This window comes from Amaranthus tricolor, chromosome 10 (assembly GCF_026212465.1).
Source record: "Amaranthus tricolor cultivar Red isolate AtriRed21 chromosome 10, ASM2621246v1, whole genome shotgun sequence".
Taxonomy (NCBI): Eukaryota; Viridiplantae; Streptophyta; class Magnoliopsida; order Caryophyllales; family Amaranthaceae; genus Amaranthus; species Amaranthus tricolor.
Window position 1 is genome coordinate 6,861,081 of NC_080056.1, and position 23,391 is coordinate 6,884,471.

The following is a 23,391-nucleotide window of genomic DNA, read 5'->3' on the forward strand; positions in this document are numbered from 1 at the left end:
TGCGGTTTTGGCCCCAAGCATTAGTGATAGTAGCAGATGACCTATTTTAAATGCTGCGGTTTAAAATTGCAGCAGAAAAGTGAACCATATGCTACGGGCCTCCTTAAAACCGCAGCATATAGTGTAAGATTATATGCTGCGAGCCTCCCTAAAACCGCAACATATAGTCTTAAACTATATGTTGCGTTTTAGGCAGGCCCGCAGCATATATACTATTTTTTTTCTTTTTTCGTTTAATATTAATAAATAATCCAATAATGTACAATGTAATAAACAATGATTAATCTAATAATCCAATGATAATTACCAATTATCACCAATAATCTCTTTGTAAACTCTCGATCGTATACATAATATAATAATATAATAATATGTACATATACATTAAAGTCCTAAATCTAAACTAATTATATTATTTATCAAGAAAAAAATTAGCAAGATACGCGACAATCTTGTCTTTCAATTCGCGCATTTCCCCATCTCTCAAAGGGCGTGTTTCCCTTAAAATGTCGTATAAAACCTATGATATAATATAAAATTAAAAGATATATAAACATTAGATTTTACCAATAATAGTAAATATATATATATATATATATATATATATATATATATATATATATATATATATATATATATATATTATAATTTAAGAACGTAACAAATACTTACGGTATCTATGTTTTCGACTCCAACCTCCTTCACGGATTGTAAGATATCGTCCATGTATTTGAGAGTGTAGTAGCCGCAATCAACGGAATTAGAAGGTTGTCGAAAGCACTAAGAGAAAATAGATTTTAGTGCGAAAAAAAGCTTAAAAACCCATAAAATCGCAACTTAACACGTAATTTCTAGCATATGGACCATGATTTACAATTCTAACCACTTCAGCACAATAATATATACCCAATAGTGTTGTGTACCAAGTTTCGTGCAAAACAAACCAAGTTTGAGCCACTTTATGCGCGAAAGTGCCAAAAAAGCTTAAAAACCCATAAAATCGCAACTTAGCACGTAATTTCTAGCATATGACTATGATTTTAAATTCTAACCACTTCAATACAATAATATATACCAAATAGTGTTGTGTGCCAAGTTTCGTGCAAAACAAACCATACTTGAGCTACTTTATGCGCGAAAGTGCCAAAAACACTTAAAAACCCATAAAATTGCAACTTACCAAGTAATTTCTAGCATATGACTATGATTTTCAATTTTAACCACTTCAACACAATAATATATACCAAATAGTGTTGTGTGCCAAGTTTCGTGCAAAACAAACCAAGTTTGAGCTACTTTATGCGCGAAAGTGCCAAAAAACACTTAAAAACCCATAAAATCGAATAGTGTTGTGTACCTTTACTGCTGTCCATTTCGAAAATGTGGCTTTGGATATAGATCTCATTTCTCCACGCACTTTCTTCATTGTGCTGAAACGCATGGGAAAAGTATAACTATTTATATATCAATGCATGTAATAATATAATGTAATACTATTTATATATATAACACTTAATTAAATGAAATTGGTAAAATTTATAAAATTACGTACGCATTCAACAACGCTTTGAATTTTGTGTTGCGAGGCGGGCTTTGAGGTTTTTGTAATGAGTCGAAGACGTGCACAGTGTTTGTTAAAGGACATATGACAAAAAGTATCCAATGTAAACTACAAACGCAAATTTAAAATCAACAAATTAGAGATTATGTGAACTTAAAAATCAAAAGATAAGTTCAATTTAAAAAATAAAACTTACTCTTCCACATATGGAGCCAGAATGAACGTGTGTTTAGATGCAAGGGAATTATTCAAAGCAGTCTCAATGTATGCTTTGACGTTTTCTTGATCATTAACGCTTTTAGTACCCGAAATCGACTCAGGACAAAACCATCCAATTTTTATTGGAGGTTCGCAAGAATTTAGCTCCTCGTCAGCCGCACTAAACTCATGAATAAGAAAATTTTGTCAGTAATTCGGTTATTAAAACAATTAAACAATAATGCCTAAATTGTAAGATAATGAACATCACCTCATGTAGACATAGATAAGAGCTACATTCAACATTTCGCCTCTAAAAAATTGCCCAATGTCACTAGAACCAATAATTACAAATGGGCCCTCTACAAAACAGAATTGTTCCTTCTGCAGGGTTAGAACGATTGGGTTATGTGTACAGCCATTTGCAATCTTGAGAGAGATCTTTTAGCTCCGCATCAGTAAAAATTGGAGTGATTGCCATCGACTTTGACCCAGTCGACACCTTTGATGAGAAATCGATCTCTCTCCTAGAGCCCTTTGGACTCTTTTGCTATTTTAATTTATACAATTAAATTAGTGTAAGCATGCAATTGAAAAAATAAAAATAAATAAGATACAAATGATTATTACCATGGTAGTGAATCGGACCCAAGCATATGGCCATGTGACGAAACTACCTAGGGCGTCTGATAGTTTCTCAAGGCTCCATTCGAGCATTGGAACCGGGAGTGAGAAATCTTCAAACCCCTTTAGAATAGTTTTCACGGTCACACTGATGTGGCCACTTGTAACAGGCATCGAATGCACTGTTTGGCCCTCTTTGGTTGGCTGTGCCACACCATATGCAACCTCAGTTAAGTCGCCATTACTAGCAACACCTAACTGAGGCAGCAGGAGTAAAGAAGAAGTCGCCTCCAGAAAATTGTGTCGTTTAGTATAACAAACATCATAATAAAATATTAAAACACGTTGCAATTTAAATTAATAAGTGCTTATATATTTAAAAACTATGTACCTGTACCACTGGCTTCGGAGTTGGCTCTGGATTTCGAGCAACGGAGTTCATGGTCTCCGGTGTGGGATTTTGCCCTTCAGGGGTAGTAATGGGCTGGGGTGCTACGGAGTAATGGGCTCGGGTGTTGGCTCGACTGAAGCGTTAGGATCCCCATGTTGACTTTGTTGATCCTCGACAATCAGGTTTGCCATGTCAACAGTGGGTGCTCCCATCTTCTGCAACACGAGTGCCACTTTGGCGAGAACGTCCTTTGTAATTTCTGCTCTGAGGGTTGCTACTTCATTAGGTGACATCGTTCGGGATTGAGTAGCAACACACTTTTTGCCGAATGCCTTCTTTAACCCCACGCGGACGCCTCCTTTTCCAACTACCCGCCCTCTATGGTCTTTCCCTAAGACCATATGCAATGCCTCAACATTGCCTCTTGGGGTGAACGCCCCCGTAGCTTCTTTTTCTTTCCAGCCCATCTGTTCAAATAAAGAGTTGACATATATAACAATTAATATAAGTAAATCAAAGCCAAAAAATACAAAAAAAATCAAGAATATACTTAATAATTTCAAAACTCACCACAGCATCAGCAACCTTCTTCGTTCCCGGATCAGTAATGGTAAATTTACCACTTGCATCTCGGGAATGAAGTCCGCAATACTAATCCCGCACCCGATCTCCAACAGGAGTATTCACGGATGTGGAGGTAGTCGTAGATGAGGGTGTGGCTGGACTTTGATTGGGGTATAAACTCGCATCCACCCACTCTTTTCGGACCTCATCGTACGTTTTTGGGCCCAAGCGATGGTAAAACTTCCTTTTGCTTGCTGATTCAGAAGCTTTACCACGTTTTTCCTAATTAATCAATAGAAATCAAATGTCATATATTAGTTTAATGATTGAATCAAAAGAAGTAAATTCAAATCAAAAGTTATAATATAATTTGGAATACTTACAGCTTCAATGGGAGTTGTTCTTTTGGCAACAAAAGCCTCCCATTCATTCTTTGATATGTGACCTCATATTTCATAGGGCATCTTCGAAGGTGCTTGCTCTCCACCTTCGTTTCCACCGTCGTTTCTCGTTTTGACCTTTTTGGTTGTATGGGCACGCTTCTTCGTGAGCCAGTCAGTTACTAGCTTGGATTTGAAATCTCTGAATCTTTCAGCAACAGCTGAAAGAAACACATTCTTCTTCTCCACATCGTTCTGATGTGAAAAAGATTCTACAAAAAAAAATATATATTTATTAGTGTCAATTAAATTAATTTTAAAATGAAACTAAATGAATAAAAATAGTAAAGTTGCTTACCACAGTATCATTCCATAGAGAGTTCTTCAAACCCTCTAGAACCTTGTTTCATGCGTACAATATGGAAATCTTGCGGATACATAGGCCCACTTTGTAACGGCCCGGTCTAAGTGACTCGGAAATTCATATGAAAATACGAACTTCGGTTCACTCTTCGGACTCTAGAGAAAGGTCTCCTTTAGGATCGTCAACGTTCCGTCGATAAAGAAATATAAAAAAAACAGAAAACAGTGCCAAAGCGAAAGAAACAAGTCAGCGGAAGTTCTTTGAAACAGCCCAAACCAGCGTAAACAATATAATAAGATTGTCTACAAAGCACAGCGGAAGACTTATAGAAGTCTGGGCTGAATCCGACCTGTGGCTCGATAGCCACAGCAACCAATATCAGAGTATTTAAAAACTTTACATAACTGTAATACAATTACTTACAACCCAGTTATAAACTAAGTTAATACATTATAAAATATCTATCTTTTTTTTAAAAGACATGATTTGTCAAAATATCATCATAAGTTAACCTTCCGAAAACGATGTCCTCGCTATCGCAACACATGACACATAAATGAGCAGCACATCCATCCGCACTAAAGTTGGCAACCTGAAAGTGGATCTATCCCCTGTAAGAGATAGGCCCTATTAAAAAAAACTGTCAACAATTGCATTGTTGTGTAATCCAACAAACTACTACATTTGTATACAAGTCATTAACAAACATCTCCAATTAAATTCCTTGTTCACTTGGTAACCATTTATAAACATTATTTTATCCAAATCAAAACTCTTTTAAAAGACTATTTGGTATCGACATAAATACGGCTATGATCCTTTAGTAACGAATCAAAACACGGCTATAACTTTACAAGTTAATAGCGTAAATCAAAACTCTTTTAAAAAGATCGTTTGGTATCGACATAGATACGGCTATGAACCTTTAGTTCATAACGAATCAAAACACGGCTATAACTTTACAAGTTAATAGCGTAAATCAAAATGCGGCTATTACTTTACAAGTCAATAGCGAAACAATGCGGCAAACGACAAATATGATATCATTTGCGAAACAAACAAAACTTTATGTACCAAACGTATTTATTCAAAACTCATATTAAATCAATAATTTAACAGCACTTTAAAACGTGGGAATATATGGACCGTCAGGAAGTAGGCTTGATCTAAATCCTGAGAACACGGGTGATCGTCATCACCGAAAATACGGTTCTTGCAAGAACGAAACGGGATCGGGGGCTCGAGACCGATCCGAATAACCATTACCTATTATCAAGCTATAGGATTTCACAATAATCCGGATATAAATATCCGTTGCCAATTCCCAAAAACGTACATTTTTCAATGTCGAACATTTCAATATAAATTAAAACAATAATTCAATTGATTTTCTTTGCAATCAACAATCATTCCTCATTTTCATAATACAATATTTCAAGACTCGTATTTTAGAAGTTAGTAACATACAAAACATGCTTTTGTAATCTCTTTAAAATAAAGTCAAACAAAGTCAAAATCCACAGTTTCAAACACCAAAAATCATACGATTTTGCTCAAATATCAATAGCAGTAATACCACACCTTATAAAATATAAATCAATTCATCATCATTTAAAATAACAATCAATTCATGTGTTCCCAAATTGATACTTGAACCAAACACTCATATTATTCAAATAAGATCCATAACCCAACAATACCAATCCATAAAGGGAAAACAATAACCCTAAGTTAATCTCAATTACCCAATAAATAACACCTTAAACCTCTAATTTATTTTATACTTCCTAATCCCGCTTAATAAATTCCATTTTAGTACCATAACAGGACACTTGTTAGTGATTTGGTCATAACTTTCTCATAAAAACTCATATAGAGGCGATTCAAGTGGCTACGCGACCATTACTCAGAGCTCTACTATTCTTATAAAGACACTAAAACCCAGAAACAATTAGAACGATCCCAAAATAGCCAAAACAGAAGGTTCAGTATTGATTTTCATGACAGCCTGCTGGTATGTCACTGTTTTGAACATAACTCTCTCATACGAACTCATCTTGGGGCGATTCAAGTGCCTACGTGATTGCAACTCGAAGCTCTACAAATATCATGAAGACACCAGAACCCAAAAACAATCAAAACTATCCCCAAATAGCCCAAAACAGAAGGTTCAGTATTGATTTTCATGACAGCCTGCTGGTATGTCACTGTTTTGAACATAACTCTCTCATACGAACTCATCTTGGGGCGATTCAAGTGCCTACGTGATCGCGACTCGAAGCTCTACAAATATCATGAGACACCAGAACCCAAAAACAATCAAAACTATCCCCAAATAGCCCAAAACAGAAAGTTCAGTATTGATTTTCATGACAGCCTGCTGGTATGTCACTGTTTTGAACATAACTCTCTCATACGAACTCATCTTGGGGCGATTCAAGTGCCTACGTGATTGCGACTCGAAGCTCTACAAATATCATGAAGACACCAGAACCCAAAAACAATCAAAACTATCCCCAAATAGCCCAAAACAGAAAATTCAGTTTCGAAATCCACAATACCAAGTTTTATACTAGAAATCAAATAACCCAATAACCAATACTAATCAACACTAGCAAGAACCCAATTACTAATTAAACTCATATACTCTAATTAAATTCAAGTTGATGCTTAAATTTGATTTAAAAACCCCAAATTAACCATGAATACTAAACTACTACCACAATTCAACAATCATTGTTTATGCTTAAGAACTTAAAGCTACTATAAAACATTCAATTTATACTTAAATGAAATAGTTTGTGGATTATCTCAATCACCATTGAAGAACCTTGCAATCTTGAACTTCAAATTGAGTCACAAAATCCCCAAATCAATTTACAAAACCCTAACATTTAAATTTGAAAACAAAACAACAAAAGAGGGAAAAATGATTACCAACAATAAAGGGAGAAGGTGGTGGAACTGTCGACGCTGGTGGCTAGCGTGGTGGCGGTGTTGGCTGAGCAAAGAGAAAGATGATGAGGATGATAAAAGAAATGGGGAAGGGGTATGTCGGTTAGATGGGATAAGCATGGGTTCATTTTTAGCTTTGACCCAATAAATTCTATTAAAGTCGTCTCATCGTAAAACAGTCTTATATAAGACATGCTGTAAGGGTATAATAGACGATTTATGAAATAAGTAAATGGGTAGTATAAATAAGGATTGCATTTAGGAATTTATTTTTCAATACTTTATTTAAATTTATTTTTATAAAGATAAGATAGTAATCAATTAATAAAATATAATCAAAATACGCTTTTATCGAAGTACTCTTTATACGAATTTTATACATTAAATAAAATATACCTCTTTCTTGAAAATGTTAACAAATGAAATACTTGAGTCAATATTATCAAAATATATTACTCGGATTAACTTACTTAATAACCCCAATCAGCTTAATAAACTTATAATTAAGCTTTATTAAAGGTGGTCTATTTCATTCTTACGTACAACTCGAGAGCCTAATGGCCTCTAAATAGACTAAAGAAAAATAGACGAAAGCGAAAAGTACCAACACAATCTTTTGTCACAGAATTCGGAGTTATTTCTACTCAAAATCTTATTACAAAAAGAAAAACATAGTCTTGATAATTACGGGTTCTAAGTCGAGCCCTCACTCCAGTCCCCACCTGCAATCAACCTACTAGTTGTCGTGTGACAACACGTAGCAGGTTCCAAAGAACAATCCAATACACGTCAGAGACTTCATACAAAAGTCAAACAGGTTGAATACAAGCAATGTGTTTATCCTAGCATGCATAGGCTCTAATACATTCATTACTAAATAATCCCAACTTGTAACGTAGCCCGTCCTGTTCGGGTCGTTCAAGTAAAAAATCCAATCCTTTTGGAGAAATATACTTGGGAGAGCTAATCCCAAGGCAACCACCGACCTAAGACGTTGCCCGTCCTGTGCGGGTCGTTAGAGGTAAAGTATGCATACCCCCATGGTGACCCTAATGATCCAAAACTGCCATGAGAACAATAATTGTAATAATCCAAACCAAAACATTAACCCCTTTGGGTAACAAACACATAAATCCTCAACTTCCAAGTTAACTTCTTTCAAATTATTTTAGATGTCTAATCCTTATGTGATTTATAATGCCACGATTAGAAATGAATTAACACTACTTGCACAACCGTATAAACAGTATAGTCTAAGCGTGTACCTTTAAGCACTGCAACCAAACGACGTTTAAGCACGATAGAAATTTCACCCTCTTATGAATCGAGGTCCTAAACAACATACACACAAAACGACCACATATAAGAAAGTGTTTACGCATTTAATCCACTCCATACTACTAAGATATCGCTAAGACTTGATAATTTTAAATGTTCTCAACAAATTCCCAATAGTTCCAAATTTTAAATTTTAACCAGAAACTTAAATGGCCATTTCGGACAGTTTAGAAACTGCGTCTGGAACGCGCCAATTACCTTGGGTACGAAATTTCATAATTTCTAACATCCAATTACTATTTTTAATTATTTTAAGCGTTTAACGAGTTTTTTAACACATGGGTACATAAAACAACAACGGAACACGAATAACATATCCGGGTTGGCGCCAATACCGAGGCAAAAGTTGCTGTCCGAAATTCCTATTATATTATTATTATTATTATTATGATTATTATTTATTTATATACATTATTCAAATTATTAGCTCCTTTAGATCTCATGACCAAAATGAATCTAACAAGACCAATTTCACAACTACTAAGATAAAACAAACAAGACAAATTTTTTAATCACACAACCACTTGATATTTCCACACATATATTAATACACAAAGCCCCATCAACAAAGCATAAGGCCATCAAATAAAAAAGAAACATGCCCATCCACAAAATCCTTCAAGAACTTAAAATTTCATAAATTATGATAATTAAATTTAATACTTAATTCTCTTAACAAATTGAAATTTTGTAGAGAATTATAAAACCAAATCACTCTTTTAAATCAAGACATATATATAAACACAATCCTTCAAGCAAATTAAATTTTTCTAAAGGATCCATAAATTCTTGGATTACTACATTACTTGATCCATACCATTTAAATTTCTTCTAACAAATTGAAATTTAGTTAGAGAAATTGTAGATCATAAGAGAAATTTACTTAAATATCAAAATAAACTTAATTCTTAATTCTTATAACAAATTGAAACTTTGTTAAAGAACATAGATCAAGAAGTTTTTGAAAGAAACATAACTTAATCCTTTTAACAAATTAAAATTTATTGAAGGATTATTAGAGAAAATTATATATATAAAAGAAAATACTCAATCCTCCTAAAAGTCATAGGATATCATCATACATAAAATATAATTCATCTTAGAAATCTTGTATATAAAATCTAACATTAACAATTCAACTAAACTTACCCCTTTGATCAAATATTGGATGGAACAACAATTTTTTTTTCCTTTGAATGCCGAAACAAGGGAGCAAAAGGAGAGAATTTTTCTGAATTTTGTGTTCACTTGCAAGGTTAGAAAAGTGAAGAACTTAAGTGATGCTTATAGGATCAATAGGCAATTAAGCAATAAACTTAATGTGCCATAATACATACTTATGAGAGGAGTTACAAGACTCCTCCCCTACTCCACTCCAACCGGCCACCCCTTTCCTTTCCCCTAATTTTATTTTTTTTAATTATCATCATTATTATTTTAATTATTTATTTATTCAATTTTTTTTTGAAAAAAAAACACTACGCGACGACAACGTACGCGATAAAACACGTTACCATTAATTACAATTGTCCATGTAAGTAATATAATTTAATAATTCTTATTTATTTAATTTGTTTTATTTTATTACATTTTTTTTATCCCGATGAATTACGGGGTGTTACAAACTTATTTTCCATATTGCCTATGCCATTTTCCACAAGGTTGACCCAATGCATGGGTTCTGTGACTTTGAGGTTTTTCGTAGGACCTCGCCCTTTTCTTTTCTTAGTGGTGGTGGGAGCATCCGTTGGTGGGGCATCTTCAGTGTCATAATCATTGTTAAGTGGTGGAGCGACTTCAGCCATACGCTCGTATCTAATAATCTGGTCCTCTTCAATGTCATAACTATGATGGTCATTATCCGAGGTTTCAATCTCGGGGACAATTTTGTCTCTGAAAAGATGCATTGTATATATCAGTACCTGAAAGAGTATGAATAGAAATATATTAGAACATAGGAACGTGAATTCAATTCTAACAAAATATTGTTGTGTGTAAAGTTTCATGCAAAACAAACCAAGTTTGAGCTACTTTATGCGCGAAAGTGCCAAGAAAGCTTAAAAACCCATAAATTGCAACTTACCAAGTAATATTAAGAATATGACAATGATTTACAATTCTAACCACTTCAACACAATAATATATACCAAATAGTATTGTGTAACACCCCGATATTTTCCCGATATTTTCTTCCTGATATATTTAATAATTCACTAGTAATATTATTTCTATATATATATTTTATTTATTATTGGGCTTGGTCATGAGATTTGCAATCCTTTTTGGCAATTAGAATTATTTGGGCCCAAACTTTTCCTTAACCCATCTTTTCTTTTCAAAAAAAAAAGAAAAGAAAATAGGAGGGACTCTTGGTGGAGCTTGTAACTCCCTTAGGGTAATGAAGGATCAAGGCATTAATCCCATATAATTAACCCTTCTTAATTCCTTAATCATTTTCATTTTGACATCCTTTCATTTCTAAAGTTTCCAAGGACAAAAAAAAAACATATCCTTTCAAAATTCCTCCTAATCCACATTCCTAACTCCATTACATTTGATCATTAGGTGTTTTCCTTTACAATTGTAAGTGTAATTCTTAATCTATGTTGATTATTATATGTTTTATCTTATAATTCATGTTTAATTTAAGAATTTAAAATTTCATGTATGATTTTGGGATGTATTTTTCTATCTAAATTGATGAAGAATGTTTCTTTTTAGAGTTTTTAGATATGCATATATGTGAAGAATAGGATTGGTTTGTGTGATGGGTGATTTTGAAATTTATATATAAAAATGAATGTTCATGTAAAAAAAATGTGTATGGTTAAAGAAATTATTTTTGAACAAAGAATTTAATCTCAAAGATAGTTCATAAGAATTATATAAATTTGGTCATTGATATTTAATAGGCAATGTACCATTTGGAATTCATTTGTTGATGAAATTTTGGTGAATCCCGTAGGGTTAGAAAAATGTTAAAAAAATCTGTTTTTGGGACACTTTTTGGCTTTGAAATTAGGTTAAAAATACTTATACTATGTTATAAATTATGGAAATTGGTACCCGGGGGTTTTGACGCCTTCCGGACGCAACGGTGAAGTCGGATTTTCAGTTTGACAGTTTTAAGTTGTGTTTCTGGACAGATTATGTATGTTGTCCTGTTTTGTGTGTTTATCATGTTATAGTATGTGATGGATGTTCATGATGTGTGTGGTATTCTAGGTGTGGGTGTAATTGTATATGTGTGTTATGGATGATTTGAGGAAAATGTGTATGTGTGCTTATTTCCCGAATACGATTGAACCTTGTAGGAAGTCGATTCGTGACCGGGAATTGATTAAGACGCTTGTGTTGGTTATCTTGCTTAAGGTATGTACACGCAGCGTGGTTCGCATTAGTCCGATGTATCATATAATAATGGTATACAAAATTAAGGCATGGATATATATAGTACGGATAATGTTATCTTTCGAATAAATAATTTTTATACATTGTTTTGATAAGCAGAGGTAGTATGACCTCACTAACCTTAAAGTGGACGTAGTATGACGTCAATTGGTGGAAATGAATTACTCGCGGTATATGGGGGCATTATGAGCCACCGCGGGGGTATGCATACTTAACCATAGGCACCGAAGTAAGGCGAGTGTCTATGGTAGAGACTTGCTTAGGGGTTAGCTCCCCCTAATGTATTGTCTCACTTATGGAGATTGGAGTGTACCGGCAGTATGGCTGGATAGTACAGCAGTATGGCTGACTAACCTTTATATGAAAATAATTATTCTTTATTAGCATGAACGAAGTGTACTTTTCTGCGAATTGACAGCTATTGAATTAAGTCTTCTCTTGTTGTAATTAATTATTTGTTATGCGATGTTAGCTGACGTGTACTTTTGGTCTTAACGACCCTGCGATGATGTTGTTTCCTATCTGGGTAATGTGATTGATTAATTCAAAACAATATTAATACACAACTTTTAACATATATAATTAACCCTAATGAACCCAAATCAAAAAAAAAAAAAAAAAACCATTTTCTTTTATCAAGTACACATGAATCAAAATAATAAGAAACTAATAATATACAATTACATACATAAGTAAATTATTCACATTCAAATATACAACTACATACATTAGTAAATTATTCACATTGAATCTACCCTAAAAATCCTAGTTAATCAAAATTATTCACATTCTAATATACAAGTAGATACACAAGTAAATTATTCACATTCAAATATAGAATACATACCTTGGTAAATAGATATGATAATGTTGTTTTTAAATTTGATTATGCAACCTACAATGAAAAACAAAATCAAAATTAGTATAAAATAAACTAATTCCCCAAAACATAATGAAAAAAGAACTTAAATTTAAGCTTGAAAAAATAATACATTGACGAAGAATAAGAATAAACCCTTATTTCGTGGGTTTTTGAAGGAAGCAACAATGGTGGATTTTAAATGTTAAAGAAGAAGAAATTAAAGGAACGAAAATGGTGGGTTTATTTTGAAATGTTCGTGGGTTTTTCGTGTGGGTTTTAGGAACTTGAACAAGAAGAAGAAGAACGAACTTGAAGAATAAGACAATAGCAGTGTGTGCGTGGGTTGAACAAGAAGACAGTATGCGAAATTGAAGAAGACAATGGCACTTGAAGAAGACAATGGAACTTGCAGAAGAACACGGTACGTAGTAGCATGAAGAAGAAGATGCTTTATGAAACAGTAGCAGCCGTTTTCGAGTGTTTTATGAAAATTCTTCGTGTGGGTTTAAGGGTATAACGTTGAAAGGGGGGATTTTTTAATGCTTATTTGCTGCGGGCTGAGAGAAAACCGCAACATATACTAATTAATTGCTGCGGGCAAGAGAAAACCACAACATATGCTTGTGAATCTTCAATTAATTGTTGCGGGCAACGGGAAAACCGCAGCATATATTTAATTTTTTTTTCAAAAATAATTTTATGCTGCTTTTTTATAAAACCGCAGCATATGTTGCGCAGCAAATGTGATTTTTTTCCACTAGTGATTGGATTGCTAATTTCTGTAGGCTCGATGTTAGCTTTTCCTTTCGAGGCCCGTCTCCCTCCTAGCGCATGATAAGGGGCTTGTCTTTGCCCTTTGGAGCTTCAGCTGGGTGATGGCACCTAAGTCTTTTGATTTCACGGTGTAAGCTTTGGCTTATTTCTGGCATTTTATAAAAGCTAATTTGCAAAAAAATTAATTTAATAATAATAATAATAATAATAATAATAATAATAATAATAATAATAATAAAAAGAAAAATAAAAGAACAAAAAACGAGAATTTTTTTATACTTTTATATTAAATTTAAGAATTAAATAAAGATCAAATTTAAAAACTTAAATAGCCAAATGTAAAACTTTTATATTACGACTATTAATGACACATTTCAAAACAAAATTTAGCACAAAAATATGTAAAGTTATTTTATAAAATTTAAAAAAAAATAGTTTTTGTCATGGAAAATATATTTGACTTACATAAAAATAGTCACAATCTGAATCATATTAGAATAAAGCATTGCATTTAAGTAACCAATTGTATAGATAACAAAAATTCCTAACAAAAGTATATTATGTTTTAACTATCTCAAAATATCCAATACATTAATCATTTAGTAAATAAATTAAAAAAGATTTTATAATAATTGAAAAAACTAAATAATATATATGGTTTTTAATACATTAAATGATGTGAGTAATAAAGTCAAAGATTAAAAAAAAAAGTAGTCAAAAAAAAACAATGACATCATCATTAATAGGGTGTTCAAAACCGGATATCGGGTTGACCCGGATCCGAAAATCCGGTACCCGTTTTTTCGGATACCTAAAATTGTGATCCGCTTCTGACCCGGTTTAAACCGAATAATGTTTTTTTTTATTTTTTTTGTCTTTTTTTCGTTCGACCATGCGTTTTTATCTCTATTTTTACTTAAAATATTTTTTTATATAAAATTCAAATACTAACTCTTTAAAAATATTTAGCTAAATTAGTCATAAAAGAAAAATTAAGAAAATTAAAGAATAATATTATTACACGTTGGTTTAAGTAAGAACAATTATAAAAAAAAATTATATTTGCGGGAGAAAAATTATATGAAGATTCAACCCAAGGTTAACTTAATAAATACCATTACTATTTTATTTATGAAAAAGTAATATAAATACCATTAGTATTTTATTTATGAAAAGTAGTAATAATAAAAAAAATAAAAAATAATAAAAAAACCGGATACCCGGTTTCCAAAAATATGCGACCCGGATCCGGTACCCGATCCAGATTATCCGGTTTGTAAAAATCGGGTAAATTATCCGATTTTAATAACGGATACCGGGTATTTCGGATCGGATATTTTGGATCGGGTTTTTTGCACACCCCTAATCATTGAGTGTCGGAGAGAAAATTTTTGTTGAGGTTGTGACATGTAAGCAATTTTAAATAGTGATAATGTTAACAATGTTTTGTTTTAGTAATAGTTATAAATAGATAGATTATAGATTTAGTATTATTATTTTTTGAAATAAATTTTCAATTTCAAGATTTAAAAGATCAAACAAAGGTTTAGAATGACCAATTTCAACGTTATCTTGGATTTAAACTAAGTATTAAAATTAATATTTTAAGTCTTAATATTTTATGGTTTGGTTGAAGACATGTATTGGAGTTTTTTTAGGAATTTTTTACTAATAATAAAAGCTTCTGTTAGTTTAAGTAGGGGGCTGGGGGCACGTGCTGTAGGCACTTTTTATGAAAAAAAAATTAAAAATTTAATCGCATTCTATTTGCTGCTGTTTAGAATTCATAACCAACCCTAAAACCCACTTATCCACCCCACCCACGACCGGACGGCGAACGACCCTCACGGCCCTACCGCATCACCACCAACCCTCGCCGGAATCTCTCGCCAGTCGCCACCCCTCACTGGTAGTTCGCTGTGACCTGTGAGTCTTTGACGCAGTCTGCTGTTCACAATTCGCAAATCGCAACGTCTGAAGGACATCACTGCTGCTGCTGCCTGCACTTGCTGCCGTGAAGTTAAGCTACCAGGCCTAACGAAGGCCACCGTGATAACACCATACCAACCCACCTTCAATTAAATTTCAGGTACTCCCTCCGTTCTTTTTGTTTGTTCAGAAAAAATTTGGTTTTTGAAGTATATATGGAAGTTAAAATATATATCTTGTTAGATTCGTCTTGATGCAAAGAATTTGAAAATATATCTGCAGCTTGAATTGATGCAACAATGGGTAGTGAAGCCAAATTAAAATCATGGGTCTCCGACAAATTGATGTCTCTTTTGGGCTACTCTCAACCTACTGTTGTCCAATACATTATTGGTTTCTATGAGTGTTGAATTATCAATTATCATTTTACCCTTTTTTAGGTATAAATTGATTGGAAATTTTTATGGGAATATATAATTTGATTGATTATTTTGTATAGCTAATCAAGCTTCTTCCTCTGGAGATGTGGGAAAACTTGTGGAGTTTGGGCTATCATCGTCTACTGAAATACGTGCTTTTGCAGAAGAGATTTATGCTCGCCTTCCTCGTAAAAATGCTGGAGTTAATGTATGTTTTGATTTTAAATTATTATGTTGGAGTCATTATGTTATCAGTTTTGGTATTCTTGTGAATTTTGGGTTATGTGTTTCAATCAACCATGATTTATAGACCCTTTTTCTTCAAAATTTTTTAAATTTCTTGATCTAGTCTTGACCCTTATGTATTGGGTCATTCAACATACTTGTCACTGGATTTAAATTTGTTACAATGTGAAATTATTGGATTGCAACATTTTAATTATAATGAGAACTATAGAGAACTTTACTATTTGAGATTATGTTGAATTAAGAAAAGATGAACCACAATTGAAAGCTATAAAGAGGGATTAATAAGGAACTTTTTTGATTTTGTGTGAAGTGGATTACCCTTAATGTTGCTCATACTATTTTATTTCCGACTAAACAATTGCAGATATATTCATGGTTGTTAAAATTGCAATCTGGATCATAGAATTTTATGATTCTACGACCCACATCTGAGCCAACGACTAGGATCGTTTACAGATTGGAATCAGGTAGGATCAGTGGTAGAATTGATCAGGATCGTGTAGAATTGCGATTCTTGAATGATCCTAACGATTCTATTTGAAAGACCTTGTAACGTATTATTTGGGCCTGAACCTGTTTCAGCCCACAAAAACCCTTAAAACCCCTAATTTCAATCAGCCTTCTTCCTTCTCTCTCCCCCCCCCAAAAAAACAAAACCCGCTGCTTGTGTTCTTCACTTTCATTCACTCTATCTTTCCGCCTTGCTTGTGTTCCTCCTCTTGCTTAATCTTTCAACCTCTTCACTTCTGGTGTGGCTGACTGATCTTTCATGTTTGTCACTTAATTTTTTCTTCATTTTTTCTATTCTTTTTATGTTCTTCAACCCTAATTTGATTTTGATTTCGTTTTCTTTTCATGTTATTCATTTACCATTTTTTCTTTTCTTTTCCTGTTATTAATTTCATGTTCATGTTCTTAAATTTGTTTTTTTTTTTTTTAAATTTTCTTTTGTTTGAATTCTAAATTTCCCAATTCATTGATTCATTAAAATATATTTTTTTTAGGTTTGAATTATGAACTTTTTTTTTTATCTTAAGTGCAGGATTGTATGTAAAATTAGAAGTAAATGTAAAATTCATGTAAAATAGAAGTAGATGACATATTATGCATATCTGAAATACTAACTTTTCTCATTCTACAAGAGGTTTGTATCTGTTATGTCAACATTTTGTTCCCTATTTCGTATATCATGTTTGTACTACAGTTTATTGATCTCTCAACAGGATCCCAGGTTAAAAGTGAAGGAATATGTCCGTAGACATTTCCGACAATTACTAAATATAAATATATAGGATATTTATGAAGATAATAAAGTTAATTATTATTAGTAATTATATTTGCTTGCTAGAGAATAAATATAATTGGTGGGTCAATAATAATTGGACCACAACTAATATAATTAATCCTATAAGGTCTTACAAAAGAATCAATTGAACGGTAAATGACTCGGGCCCATTAGGAGTATGGGCTTGCGATCCAATTAGGTTAACAAAAGAATCGGTTTCTTTTTGACCTAGGTTACTAGTATTATATGAGGATATAATGCTAGTAGTGGAGAAGTGGGGATAATGGGACGATGGATGTGAGTATTATAAATATGTTTATTTAAAACTCTCACCATACATAATTCTCATATACAGTTATTGAAAAACCAGAAAAAGCAAGAGAAACAATCTCTTCCGTTCTAGCAAACGTTGGTGTTCAATTGATTCCGGTAGACCGAATAGAGGAGCAACGCTTGAGGCTCTCCATATTATCTTATCGCGTTATTTTCGTGGATTTCACGCTACAAAGGTAATATAGACTAATCCTTTTATATGATTCATATGTTTGATTATGTTTATGATCCTGAGATAGATGTTAGGGAAGTGTTTCCTGAAATTCCGCTTTAAGCATCCATCGTATCCCAACAGTGGTATCAGTTAAGCCTAATTCATAATATTCATATGATTTTTTTTTCTCTGGAACAAAATACAACCGTTTCTTTTTCATGAAAATCAGGTTTTTTTATGATAACTGTTTGGAAGTTATTCATAATATTCCATTTCAATTAGATTGAAATTCAAATGCAAAAACTTGTTTTTCCTGATTTTTGAAGCCATTCATCCCAAATATTGTATATCCATTCGAATTTGTTCGAATTAATCAAAAAAAAAAAAAAAAAAAAAATCAGTTTTTTTTGGATGAAAATTCGAAATTTTGTGATAACTGTCTTGGGGATTTGATCAGTTACGAAACCCACACACAATGAATTGTTAAAACACAAATTTTGTTCATTGTTAATTGTGTTTTTCGTTAAGGAATTCAAGGTTTTGGATCGAAAACGCTTAAAACCTTTTTTTATCCCCAATTCAATTTTAATTGTTAAAACACAAAATTTGTTCAATTGGCTTGAAATTTAAATGCGAAAAACTTGTTTTCCCTGAAATTTGAAGCAATTCATGCACAAAGATTGTATATCAGTTCGAATTTGTTCGAATTCATCAAAAAAAAAAAAAAAAAAAAAAAAAAAAAAAAAAAGGGAAACAAAAACCGAAAACAAACCGGGAAGCATGCGCACGCCACGAGTTGTTTGAGGTGGCTTAGTGGCCGGAGGGAGGCACAGCTGCGTGGCACGGCAGTTGTGTAGCCGCTCCTCGAAGGCGGGCTGGTGGGGCAGTGGTGAACCGGCTCCTGGAAGGGTTGCTGGGTTCCCTTCTTTCCCTTTGCTGTTTTCTTTGTTCCAGTAGCTTAGATGAAGGTGACCATCTTCTTTTTTATTTTTTTTGGTATTTGTTTTAATATGTGCAAAATAACCCCTTTTTGAGTCTTAATTGGCTTTATATGGTGCGTTTTTTTTTCCTTAAAAAAAAAAAAAAAAAAAAAAAAAAGAAAAGAGTCTCACTTAAATTAGTTAAGTTTGACTCAACATTTAAATATTTTATATGCTAATTGTTATGACCCTTTAGTTTGATATATTGCATTGTTATTGTCGTTTATAATATTTGATATTATTTTGACATGTTATGACTAGTATGGCCCAAAACAAAATTTATATATAAAATTAGGATAGTATATACGATCTGCGAATCGTTTGTTTTGAATGTAATTATATACGATCTGCGAATCGTTTGTTTTGAATGTAATTAAATACGATATGCGTATCGTAATATTTTTATTCAAAGTATGTAATCACAAATGAAAGGAGTTTCAAGGAAGGTGATCAATGGAAATTCATGGAAGCTTCATGAAGATTAGTTTTTTTTTTAGGGGCCATACTAGATCATCTTTTATTCATGCTTTTATTTGCTTTGAGCGTTTATTTTGGTCTTTTCATGCATAAGTTAATGTATTGGTTAAATATGCTATGTGTTCACTTAATATTAACCATGCTAATTAACTTGAATCCCCATAAATAATATTGAGTTTTATTGTTTTTCCAAACAACACCTATAAGCCTTTGATAATGAATAATACATTCTGCCAAAGCGAGGTATTGCTCATAAATCTTGGGATAAGGGGTAAATTTTTTTTGAAAATTTACAGGTTCATGTTTGGTTTCACTCAACAAAATCATCAAAAACAAAGTTTTGGGTTTTGAAACTAAGAGATAGGATTGAACAAGAATTATCAATCTATCTACTAAGAATTATAATTAGTTATAATTAGTAAAACGTTTACTTACCTTAACTACTATAGTTAAAGGCAGGGCCAAAGTCCGTTTAACTGTAATGGGAGAGGATCTTAGTTGTTATTTATTCAAAAGGGGATTTTAAAATTTTGAATAAATTATTAAATTGTTTAATTACTGCTTATTGATAGACTATTAATTTTACTTTATTACATTGTTGTAGAAATCATGTCTGGTTCAACTAACAACAACACTCCTGCTTTTAACTTGCGCTGTGTCTTGGAAAAAGACAAATTGAATGCAAACAACTTCCTTGAATGGGAAATGGCTGTGAGAATTGTTCTCAGAGCTGAAGGAAGGGAAAGTGTTCTTGACACTCCACTCCCTGAACCCCTGCCAGAAACTGCAACAGTTGCAGAGAAAAGAGCTAGGCAAAATCTCGAGGCCAATTCTGTGCAAGTAACATGTCTGATGCTTGCTTGCATGGAACATGATTTTCAAAAACGTTTTAACAATCTTGATGCCTACACAATAATCCAGCAACTTAGAACAATGTTCGAAAAGAATGCTCGATTAGAGAGATTTGAAGCTAATTGTAAACTTTTGGAATGCAAACTGGGCAAGGGAAAACCCGTCGGACCCCATGTGTTCGCCTTAATAGGGCATTTTCAAGTCATGGAAAAGTTGGGTTTTCCTTATCCCAAAGAGCTGGCCACTGATATTGTGATCAGATCCTTGCCAGAAACTTTTGATGCTTTCAGATTAAATTTTTACATGCAAGGAGGGGAAGCAACCTTGCCAGAATTGCATGGTATGCTTATTCAGGCTGAAAGGAGCTTACCTTCTGAACCCGCACTGAAAGATGTGCTTATGGTCAGAAAGAATAAAAAGTTCAAGAAGAAAGGGGTTCCTAAATGGAATGGCAATGGTAAGGTAGTTACCACTAATGCCTCTCCCAGACCAAAGGCTACTCCAAAGGCTAAAGTAGCAGCACTACATGAGTGCTACCACTGCCACAAGATTGGCCATTGGAAGAGGAACTGCCCCGTCTATCTAGAAGAAAAGAAGTCTGGTGCTTCATCTTCAGGTATATATGTTATTGAAATTAATTTAGCGACTTCGGCTTCTTGGGTATTTGATACTGCTTGTGGGTCTCACATTACTAGTAATGTGCAGGGTCTAAAAAGAAGTAGAAGCTTGAGCAAAGGTGAGGTGGATCTCCGAGTCGGAAATGGAGCAAGAGTTGCTGCTTTAGCTGTTGGAGTTTATATTTTAACATTACCCTCTGGTTTAATTTTAAAACTAAATAATTGTTATTATGTTCCTGCCATCACCAAGAACATTATTTCAATTCCGGTTTTGGACACGGAAGGTTTTTCATTTACTATTAAGAATAATTGTTGTTCTGCATATTTAAATGATATGTTCTATGTTTCAGCTAAATTATTAAATGGGTTGTATGTGCTAGACTTAGAAACTCACATCTATAACATAGACAGCAAGAAACGTAAAACAAATGATTCAAACCCCACTTACCTATGGCATTGTCGATTAGGCCACATAAGTTCAAAACGAATAGAGAAACTTCATAAAGATGGAATTCTAAAATCATTTGATTTTGAATCATTTGGTATTTGCGAGTTTTGTTTGATGGGAAAAATGACAAAGTCACCTTTCACAGGTACAAGTGAAAGGGCCAATGACCTCTTAGCTCTCATACATACTGATGTATGTGGACCTATGAGTACCGTGGCTCGGGGTGGTTACAGCTACTTTATAACCTTTACTGATGATGTAAGCAGATATGGATATGTTTACCTCATGAGACATAAGTCGGAGTCCTTTGAAAAGTTCAAGGAATTTCAAAATGAAGTAGAAAACCAACTTGGGAAGAAAATAAAAGCATTACGATCCGATCGTGGTGGTGAATACTTGTCTCACGAGTTTGATGATCATTTGAAAAATCAAGGCATACTCTCACAATTGACTCCACCAGGAACACCACAATTAAATGGCGTCTCTGAGAGGAGGAATCGAACTCTATTAGATATGGTTCGATCAGTGATGAGTCTTGCTGATCTTCCTATTTCATTTTGGGGATTTGCATTGGATACAGCTGCATTCACACTTAATAGAGCACCTACCAAAGCAGTGGAAAAGACACCATATGAGATGTGGACGGGAAAAGTTCCGAAGTTGTCTTTTCTAAGGATTTGGGGTTGCGAAGCTTATGTTAAGCGTTTAATATCTGATAAGCTAGCACCCAAATCTGACAAATGTCTTTTTGTGGGTTACCCAAAAAAGACAAAGGGATACTACTTCTACAACCAAAGCGAAAACAAAGTGTTTGTTGCTCGCAATGGTGTTTTTCTAGAACAGGAATTTATTTCTAGAAAAACAAGTGGGAGTAATGTATATCTCGAAGAAGTTCGAGATGAGCAACAAATGGATAAGGTTAACACCTCATTAGAGGCGCCCCAGCATGAAAATGCCCAGGAGGAAATACATTCAACGCACTTACCTCCTACCGCCCCAAGTGGAGAAAATCCACTCGAAGTCACTCTACCTAATGAGGCAGAAACTTCTCTTGTTGTTCCCCTACGTAAGTCTAGTAGGACAATAATTCCGTCAAGAAGATATATTGATTTCCTTTTGACTGAAAACTCTGAAATAACCATGTTAGAATCAGAAGAGCCTACTAGTTACAAAGATGCTTTGGAGAGTCCTGACTCCGAAAAATGGCTTGAAGCCATGAAATCTGAAATGGATTCCATGTCTGAAAACCAAGTTTGGGACTTGGTTGATTTGCCTGATGGGGTAAAACCCATTGGATGCAAATGGATTTTCAAACTGAAAACAGACAAGGATGGAAACATTAGTGTTTTCAAAGCAAGGTTGGTAGCAAAAGGTTTCAAACAAATTCATGGTATAGACTATGATGAAACTTTTTCTCCAGTAGCCATGCTAAAATCCATTAGGATAATCCTTGCAATAGCTGCCTTTCATGACTTTGAAATATGGCAAATGGACGTCAAAACTGCCTTTTTGAATGGGTTCTTAAAGGAGGATGTGTACATGACACAACCACAAGGTTTTGAAGATCCGAAAAATCCAAGGAAAGTATGCAAGCTTAAGAGATCCATTTATGGATTGAAGCAAGCATCAAGGAGTTGGAACCTCAGATTTGATGAGGCAGTCAAAGAGTTTGGTTTTCTTAGAAATGAAGAGGAATCTTGTGTATACAAGAAGTTAAGTGGGAATAATATCACCTTTCTGGTCTTGTATGTAGATGACATACTCCTCATTGGGAATGACAAAAATATGCTTGAGTCAGTCAAGCAATGGCTTAAAAGTCATTTCTCTATGAAAGACCTGGGAGAGGCTGAGTACATACTGGGAATAAAGATCTATAGGGATAGATCGAGGAGACTTATTGGACTAAATCAAGAGACTTACATAGATAAGATTCTCACAAAGTTCAAAATGGAAAGCTCCAAAAGAGGGTTTATTCCTATGCAACATGGCATTAAACTTTGCAAGACTATGTGCCCATCGAGTTCAGAAGAGTTCAAGCGTATGAATAATGTTCCTTATGCTTCTGCAATAGGATCAATCATGTATGCTATGATATGTACTCGACCAGATGTTGCATTTGCTTTGAGTATGTGCAGCAGATACCAGTCCAATCCAGGAGATGCACACTGGATAGCAGCGAAAAATATCCTCAAGTACTTAAGAAGGACAAAGGATAAATTTCTGGTA

At 33.6% G+C, this 23,391-nt stretch overlaps 1 protein-coding gene across 3 annotated transcripts; it reads right to left on the bottom strand.

Annotated features, from left to right (window-relative positions):
- Positions 1-341: 341 nt before the first annotated feature.
- LOC130825618 (uncharacterized) lies at positions 342-7,122 on the bottom strand. Of its 3 annotated transcripts, none has more exons than XM_057690938.1 (11): positions 7,020-7,122; positions 4,077-4,709; positions 3,722-3,990; positions 3,345-3,620; positions 2,775-3,241; positions 2,031-2,121; positions 1,758-1,940; positions 1,553-1,669; positions 1,358-1,430; positions 673-780; positions 342-520 (listed from the first exon to the last, which is right to left on the bottom strand). In XM_057690938.1, exons 6-11 carry the CDS (start codon positions 2,063-2,065, stop codon positions 413-415), a joined length of 624 nt encoding a protein of 207 aa, XP_057546921.1. In that variant the 5' UTR covers positions 2,066-2,121; positions 2,775-3,241; positions 3,345-3,620; positions 3,722-3,990; positions 4,077-4,709; positions 7,020-7,122; the 3' UTR covers positions 342-412. The 3 variants fall into 3 exon arrangements, with proteins under 3 accessions (XP_057546921.1, XP_057546919.1, XP_057546920.1); XM_057690936.1 differs by having other exon boundaries at positions 2,031-2,143; XM_057690937.1 differs by having other exon boundaries at positions 2,031-2,309.
- Between the last annotated feature and the right edge of the window lie 16,269 nt (positions 7,123-23,391).

Coding starts and splice junctions, on each gene's coding strand:
- LOC130825618 (XM_057690936.1), bottom strand. CDS start 2,825: ATGAACTCCGTTGCTCGAAATCCAGAGCCAACTCCGAAGCCAGTGGTA. Junction 1,431..1,552: donor TTCAAAGCGTTGTTGAATGC/GTACGTAATTTT, acceptor CATGCGTTTCAG/CACAATGAAGAAAGTGCGTG. Junction 521..672: donor GAGTCGAAAACATAGATACC/GTAAGTATTTGT, acceptor ATTATATCATAG/GTTTTATACGACATTTTAAG.